Source organism: Montipora foliosa, chromosome 6 (genome assembly GCF_036669935.1).
Source record: "Montipora foliosa isolate CH-2021 chromosome 6, ASM3666993v2, whole genome shotgun sequence".
In the NCBI taxonomy this organism is placed as follows: domain Eukaryota; kingdom Metazoa; phylum Cnidaria; class Anthozoa; order Scleractinia; family Acroporidae; genus Montipora; species Montipora foliosa.
In genome coordinates this window covers 12,498,153-12,507,061 of record NC_090874.1, presented here as the reverse complement: position 1 = coordinate 12,507,061, position 8,909 = coordinate 12,498,153, and the positions used below count along the sequence as shown (strand labels likewise).

The 8,909-nt window shown below is 40.6% G+C and overlaps 1 protein-coding gene across 1 annotated transcript in view; it reads left to right on the top strand.

Annotated features, from left to right (window-relative positions):
• Window positions 1-7,182, top strand: part of LOC138006711 (dehydrogenase/reductase SDR family member 9-like) — an 8,434-nt gene extending 1,252 nt beyond the window's left edge. The window contains exons 2-4 of the mRNA XM_068853205.1: window positions 1-52; window positions 1,896-2,135; window positions 6,117-7,182. The exon at window positions 1-52 is cut by the window's left edge and continues 134 nt beyond it. Coding sequence (XP_068709306.1) covers window positions 1-52; window positions 1,896-2,135; window positions 6,117-6,340 — 516 coding nt within the window. The 3' untranslated portion in view covers window positions 6,341-7,182. The remainder of the gene's footprint in view (window positions 53-1,895; window positions 2,136-6,116) is intronic.
• The last annotated feature ends 1,727 nt before the right edge of the window (window positions 7,183-8,909 follow it).

Here is an 8,909-nt window from a genome sequence, read left to right as displayed (position 1 = left end):
CCACTGATTAAGAAATCCAAGGGACGAGTAGTGAATTTGGCCAGTATGGCAGGTTAGAAGAGACGGTTATGGTTGTTTTGCTTCGATTCATGTTACCATGGACCCACAATAGTTGTGCATGAAATTTCTTACATTTTCTCAATCAAGATGATACCAGAGCCATTCCATTTCATTTCGTTAGTTACATGTAGCTTGTTTGTTACTGCTCCACCCTCTCCACATTCTCCATTAATTCCTTTAGCTTGACATTGCTGACATGCATACTTGACATCTTTAATCCTGAGTTGTTAGCAAATTAGTCACAGGTGGCCCATTGTCTTTCAGTGCCCTCTAATCAAGTTTAACAAGGATATTTACCCGAAGTCAAAATGGAATAAGTTAACTTATTAACAATTCTCATCATTGGTAGCTTACTACTTATATTATTCCCACACATCCGGGCCATCCCTTTGGCTTCGTGTTGTTGACACACTAGGCATAAAATGATTGTTTTAACCCTTTCCCCTTCTAAGAGTTACAAAAACAAGATTTTACTCTGTCTGAGATCAGACAATTTTACCCGTGGATTGGGGGTGCTTTAGATGTGAATGCTTAACTCAGCGATGACAAGAGAAGTAAGCACTTCTGTTGAATTTCTTATGTTTGCTTAGACTTATACTTTATCTTTTCCCCTTTAATAAGCTCGGGCCATTCCATTCGTACCCTGTGAGCAGAGTCTCTTTGATCTTCCTAGATAAGTCAGGAAGAGGAAAAATACTCTGCCAGCCGCCTCGACAGTTTGTACTGAGTGTGCGTTAAAAATTCAAATGTATTCGGTGTCAGTCACAAATGACCAGTAACCACAAAACAAAAACAAACAGTCGAGATATTTTCGAGCAACTCTGGCATTAACACACGACAACCAAGGAATTATGTCATTGGTCCAAACTCAAAATAGTTCATATTTTTAAATTGACATTTCATTTTTTACTGAAAAATTTATAGGTTTCTGGCAGACAAGCTTCTGTAACTTACATATGGAGGAAATACTCATGGGAAGTTACCTTTAGTTAAAAATTGCCGTGCTGTTTTTAATTTCAAAAAAATATTGATGATGCATGGCGATTGATCATGCACAAAAATAAAAAAAATACAGGACAAAAATCGACTGACTCATCCATTTCTTTGGATGAGTGGCAAATCAAAGAATGTTGAGGTGGCTGGCAGAGTCTTCTTCCTCTTCCTGACTTATCTTGGAAGATCTAAGAGACTCTACTTGCAGGATATTCTCTCTCTATCTATCTATCTATCTATCTATCTATCTATCTATCTATCTATCTATCTATCTATCTATCTATCTATCTATCTATTAATTACGGTTGGGTAGAGACAAGCTGAAGGAAGTTTAAAAAGTTATATTTATCTGCTACATGTTTTTCTTGACGTCAAGTTTAATGACATAAAAAGTAGAAAATCTTTAAAATATTTTGTCTTAGGAAATGAGATGTTACCTTGTTGTTGCTGTTTTTGTCTATGATGTGGGTACCACACTATTTCATATTGAGCAGTCACATTGTTTTTATGTATTATGGCTTTTTTTTCATTAATTTTATACAGGAAGTTTTATACATTATCTTGGGCTGCAGTAATTAGCCAGTATCAAAAATACCATAATACTCTTTGTTTGTACTTTGGGACTTACAGTGGTCTCAAGAGAAACTGGAAACAATGCTTATGCAAAGTTTTGGAGGGACAAGCAAGGGTATTATGGTGTTTTTGATACTGGCTAATTGGCTATTTTAACTTAGATGGTGTGCCTAATTTTATTAACTTTTTTTTGTTACTCACACATTTCTACAATTTATTGTTTATACTTTTAACTCTTACTCTACTCATTGACTGTGTCAAAATAACAGGGAGGATTGCGTGTCCATTTTATGGATCTTATGCTGTGACCAAATATGCTGTGGAGGCATTCTCTGATGCTCTTCGACGGGAGATTCGTCCCTGGGGGATAAAGGTCACTATGCTGGAGCCGGGATTCTTTCCCACCAACATCGCGGATCCAAACTTTCTGGAAAGAGAACTGAGGAAGGGATGGAACCACATTAGTGAGGAGTTGAAAAATGACTATGGAGAGGAGTATTTGCAGACAGGTACTGACTCCTATCTTTGTCTTTGTGACATGATCCTTTATCTAAATGGACCTTTTGTCTTGCTATTGGATTATAGGCTTCTTACATTTTATTTTATTATTTAGTGTTTTATACACATCCTCACAAGCAATAATTACTTCGTTTACATTGTCGCAGCTTGCCCCACCATGCCCAGGTAGTCTGGTTTTACCCTATTGTTGTTGTTATCATTATTATTATTATTATTGTTATTATTATTATTATTATTGTTGTTATTGTTATTATTATTATTATTATTATTATTATTATTATTATTTGAAACAACAACAATATATGTAAAGGGGAGGCGCGGTGGCCTCATGGTTAAGAGTGCTTGACTCAGGATCAAGTGGTCTGGGTTCGGGTCCTGGCCGGGGATATTGTGTTGTGTTCTTTACTCTCACGGTGCCTCTCTCCACCCAGGTGTATAAATGGGTATGGGCAAAATGCTGGAGATAACCCTGCGATGGACTAGCATCCAATCCAGGGGGGAGTGTAAATACTCCTAGTCACTTCATGCTACGGAAACCAGATATACCGGTAAGCGCTGGCCTGATGGGCCTTCTGGCTCGTAAGCAGTGACTTTACCTTTTTTGCCATTAATATATGTAAAAGTAAAGTCTGTTTACAAGCCAAGTGGCCCATCAGAGCTGGAGCTTATCCCGGTTTCTGTGGCATGAAGTGACTAGGAGTATTTTTACTCCCCCCTGGATGGGATGCCAGTCCATTGCAGGGTTACCCCCAGCATTTTGCTGGCACCATGGGAGTAAAGTGTCTTGCCCAAGAGCATAACACAATGTCCCCGGCCAGGACTCGAACCCAGACCACTCGATCTGGAGTCAAGCACACTAACCACTAACCATGTAATAAAACAATATTTCCTAAAAACTTTACAGAGTTAAGATTCAGTCATATTCTATAGCCAAAATATAATCATTATTTATAATAAGGTTCTTGGCCTCATTTCATACATCTATGATAATAATAATCAAAAACTGAAAAATTCTAAACCATATGTACATAAAAAATCTTTTTTTTAAAAGAAATATAAATCAAGCTAAGGCATAAAACGTTCGTTAAGAAATCATTATGTCAGTCCAGCAAGTTCCTTCTTTATCTCTAAGTCATTCTCCTGTGCATTTGTCTTTCTTCTCTGTGACCTTGTTCCCCTCAAACAGAGTAGGGCAGTCCGCAGGATGGCGAAGGACACCTTCGTTCTGATCCATGTGATTGTTGTTGCGTAGTCCTCCTCCTTCTTTGAAGAGATGAGCTCGGCAAGCCTGGAATGGTACTGCTGACACTCCCCGGGGTTTAATCTCTTTTCGCTCGGTTCTCATTGAAAGTGACAATACTTGTTCGTTTCATCATGGTAATAAAATCTTAAACGCCGTGTTTCAGTGTACGCACGTTATAGCGAATAGCTAATTGAGCATTGCTGATCAGGAACGCCGAGAAAGAAACGCCGGCAACAAAGGAAATCAATTGAACACCGCGTTTCCGCGTTGAGCTCCTCCCCGGCAAGGGATTGTAAGGTGGGCTCAACTGCCACGTCATAGCAAACCATATCAAGTAGCTCTGCCTCCAGATCCCGTATCTCGTTGTGACGCTGTATGATTAGGCCGCCTCGCTGGCACATCATGGCGTGGTCCACGGTAAAGCTGTAGTCGCAGCATACGCATACGGATGGGCTATCGGGGATGGGCCAGTCATAGCGTAGCCTCAGTGCGTCTCGAAACTCCCGCTTGCTTAGGTCCTTCAGCTCCTCTAGTTTCCCCTTCAGGTCCCCTTTTCGAACAGCATACATCAGCCTTCGCACATCTGCATCATCTGGGGTCTCATGGGATTGCTCCATTATCTTATCAACAAGTGGAGCGCTCATCCTGATGGATGCTGAATACTCTGACTCCGCACTTTCGGATGGGTTTGTCATCCCCAGGCCTCCCATACGGGCAGGAAGTGCTAGCAGTTTTCGTTCAGTCACAGAGCAGTTAGGTCGATTGGTTCCAGGAGATCTTCAATATCTGGCAGGGTCCTTATGAAATAAGTCCACTTATGCCTTAGCGCGAATGTAAAAGCTGCATAGCAAACTTGCGGTTCAGAGGTTGCAAACTTTGTTAGTAAAGTTACTTCACTGATCCACTCCTTTACTTTGCTGCCGACATACTCCTCTAGATACGACCTCTGTCCGAGTGCCGTGCGAAGGTGTTTGCTCTCTTCCATGGTTATGTTTATTCCTGTTCCCTTAATTTACTTCTTTCAATTTCTCTGGTTTTACCACAAGCCAGCACTTCTTTGCGTTTGGATAGTAGCCTAAAGCCGGACCTGCCGCCAGCAGCTCGTCGGCACCATTTTCTGATGTCTGTCAACGCACCCGCTCTAGTGGCATCGTCGGCATACCAGCACTGCTTTGCAGAACTACGAATGCCCAAGAGGGTAATCAGGGGTTGAAGGCTGATTGCATATAAGCTCATAGCTAATGGATCCCCTTGTGTAGTGCCTTCCGAAGACAAGAGCTCTTTCCCTCCAAAAACAGTAAGTCGCACAGGCGCTCTGTAGGTATTTATTGCATAGGTGGCGATTATTGGACATAGAACTCTAACGTTGTGCTCTATTAAGCGAATTAAAAGCGTTCGAGGCATCTACGAGTAACGCGGCGTCTGTTTCATCCGACTCGAAGATATTATGCATCGCATGAAAGGCAGGCAGCCTCAGAACCGGATTTATGACCTGCGCACACTTATGTAGTACCACATGCGTCAATCAGATCTTGTTTTCCCACTCTATAAACACATTTGCCAATAATCCTTCTCATAAGGCGCTTCGCCAGAATAGGCTCAGTGGTCAGCGGATCCACATATTCTGTGCAAAGTCTCTTTGTTAGTATAGAAAGAGAGTCACATAAGTTAGCACTTGATCTCTTGAAAGAGTTGCAAGCAAGGATTCTCCTGAAGTCCACAGCATCCACGCCCGAGGGTCCACCGGGTCCCTTAATTGTTAGGGCGGCTTCTCTGATCATCTCGCCATTAATTTGGTGGTAAATTGAGTCAGGGATATCTTCAGCTGGTCCAAACATCAGTGAGTCTAACTTCGCTTCCTGTGCCTCCGAGTGTTTTTCTCTGAGCTGCTGCGTCACATCATCGGTCAGCTGTAAAACACCTGCTCCGTCATTCTCGCTTAAGTAGCGTAGCGCCGAATTGATTTGCCCCTCCATCACCAGCTTTGCAAAAATCTTGGCTTCATTTGGCGGATCTTTTTTACATGATTTTTTTATGCGCCTCTGGATCATACGCCCCTCTCGCAATAGGCAATCAATTTCGCCATTTCTCCAGAGTTTTACCCGCTTTACAAGACATTCTTGGTGTTCTTTAGCTTTCGACTTCTGACTAGGTTTTTATAGCCCCACAGCTAAAAGAACAATGGCAGCTTTTAGAGCAAGATGTTGTTCCAATCGTTGATATGCTTGCTTAACTGGTCGATGAAGTCGCGTCCTATTTTCCCATAAGGCACCAGGAAGGTGTTTTTTCTCTATGTTGTGATCTTATTATACGCGCCATCGATAAGTGATGAGCTGATTGTTATGATTTCCCCGTCGCTATTTCGGTCTCAGGTGACTGTATGCGGCCTGCTGATTTCCATGTATTCTGGTAAGTACCCTGGGACATCATTCAACACCTGCGATGAATTGCCTATTGTATCCTTTCTTTCCTCACCTTGTTCGTTTCCTGTCATATTCAAATCCAGGTCTATTACTGTCGAATTACCATTTTCTCTTTCAACTTCTTGATTGTTTTGATTTTGGGTTATTATTATTATTATTATTATTATTATTATTATTATTATTATTATTATTATTATTATTAATTTTATTCGGATGCAATTTGCTTAGAATGGGTAATGCATACATTCAATTAATCAATAATTCAGTTATTCAATTCATGGTTAACTCTTTGTTTTTCTTTACAGCAATAGGGATTGCGAGAAATCTTCGTGGCCATGCTGATATCAGCGATGTTGTAAATGCAATAATAGAGGGCCTGACTTCGGCCTCTCCATCTGATCGCTATATGGTTGGCCGAGATGCCCGGTATGGGCTCATACCTTTGAGCTTTTTTCCAGCATCTTTTTCCGACTTTGTCATCAATTTTGTGTTCAAACTACCACAACCTCGTTGTGCCACATATGACTAGACAGTATTTTAATGAACTGTTTTATTTTGCAAGGAGACTTTTCTCTTTTTTCATATATCTTTCATATGTACTGTAGTCTATGTTAAATTTTTGAAGCAACTGAAGAAAAGGCTGAATTGTAACCACTAAAAGTACATTCAAACAATCACCAATTGATTCTATTGTTCTTGCCTATAGAGCTCTGTAAAATCGTTCCGTTCATCCAAACCAAGGGAAATTGTCGTAGAACACGCTCGATTAACAAGAAAATTTACAAATAAAGAGCATCTCGAAGCCTTCAATTAATTCGTTCGACGACTTCAAATTCACCGTCGTGAGCGCCCTTAGAAGAAATGATGATCAAATTACCCTTTCTACCGGCTCCACGTCACGCGCGTTGTCGCGTGTTACGAAATTTCCAGCCGGTTATTTCAAGTATTTTCCTCACTGTGAACCATATTTGGGCTATTTTCAACCCGTTTGTAGTGATTGCAATGATTGATAGTACTCCGTATAAGGACTGAATCGTTGGTAATAAATCACATGTAATCAGATATAGTAACATTGAAGTAGAAGCAGAAACCCATAAGGGTTGAAACGTGTAACGCGCGTTCACAGCTTCCGAATATTCAGTGTGAACTGATTGGTTGAATGTTTCAGTGCTAAGTACCATATTTGGAAACCCGTCGCTCTTGTTGTTCCAAATATGGTACTTAGCAAATTGAATATTCAGAAGCTTGTTTGCCAGCACACAAGGGGCCGTTACACGTTTCAACCCTTATGGGTTTCTGGTAGAAGCAATCAGGCGTTGTAAGGAAAAGGTTAGAAGGCCTTTAATAGAAGAATAAATATTAATCACAACGTACAGTCTTAATTCATTACACCATTTATTGAACAATTATTCTTTGAAAAATCGAGGTGAATAGTGGCAACAACATTAGCAGAAGTAAACCACCCAAGACTGTGCAAAGTCGATTTAATTGACATCTCCATTCACGCGTGGGAAACGTGCAAGCGGTGCAAAGCATGCGGGGAAGTGTTTACAGAAGCTTTAAACATGGCAAATCTATAACCTTCGTTAAAATCCTCGTCACAAACTAGTAAAATGGTCATTTAACACCTTTCAAATCAGTAATCTAAATCGAAAGTCTGCTTGTTAGGACATTTTCACCGTTCGATCGGAGTTTTAGAAGTTCATTTGTAATGGAAATTGAAAGTGAACGATCCACATGAATTGAAAGCCCGGTTTACACTACAGACAATTTTCGGCACGGCTCGTGTGAAATTGGCACGGGTGCCTAAAAAGACCTCGGCAAACTTTGTTTAATACCGTGCCAAAATTTTTTGGCCCCGATAAGTTCTCTTGTAGACATGCGCAGTTCAATTACAATCAAGAACGTCCGCGTGATTTTGGTGGAGAATGAGCAGCCATATGAGCTAGCCTATATGAATTAAGGCTCAAATTTGGCCCTTTAAAGTGTTTACACTACTTGTTCTATCCGAACCGTGCCTATTTTTTCAGCACCCGTACCATTTTTACCCGTTTTCGGACTACCTCGCCGAAGGTCCCAGCACGGGTAAGAATTTTGGTTCGGCACGGATGAAATTTGGTACTGACAGGTTGTTTACACTGCAAATTTTATCCGAGCTGAACCTTTTTTTTGGGACCCGAGCCGTGCCAAAAAATTTCTGTACTGTAAACCGGGCTGAAGTGAGCGTTGTTTTGATGTAATATAACCCGTCTTGTTTACTTTCAGCCATGTAGAACTTTCTTAACTCTTTTTTAATTCCTCGATTTCATTAATCAATTCGTTTTGCTGGGCAAACCAGCCCTGCAAATAGAATTAGTCCAAGTGAAAAAAATTGTTGGCGTAAAGATTGTTTAATTTTCAGCAATAAGTATCTGGAAAACGAAGTCAAACACTGTTTGGCAAAAGTATGAAGTCTTTTCTTACCTTTGAAAACTTTCAGGCCAAATTTTGTGGCCCTTTTTGTATTCTGTGGGACAGCATCATCTTTTATTCTCAATAGGGCCGTTTATACGAGAGAAAATAAGCCGCGGCTTACATAAGACCCGAACACCCCGTATAAATGATACAAAATCTACGTTCACGGCTTTGTCAAGCCGCGGCTTATCCTGGCCTGGGAGTTTATACTCATATAAATAGTTCCCTTCGCGTATTATGTACGCCGCGGCCAGAGTAATCCGCGGCTTATTTTCTCTCCTATAAACGGCCCTAATATTTCCGATTCAGACATACTTGCGAGTTTACGCCGCCCCTTTGGTTTGTTTGGATCACGCATTATTCATTCCGTAGAGAGTGAATAATGCTCAATTACTCCGAGATAGCGAACCAATCAGATTGCTTGAGACACCAAGATCAATACTAGTATATACTAAAACACATTACAGCCACATATCAAGTGGCATTTTCCCACCATCCGGAATAACCTAGTGTCGAAAACGTTAGGATTTTACTTTTTTCAATATAATTTTAGCCTTGTACATAGTTCATTTTTAAACTTAAGCGAATTATATGGACAACCTATGTTTTTGTTTTTTAACACTCTTTTGACTGTTGGTGTTCCA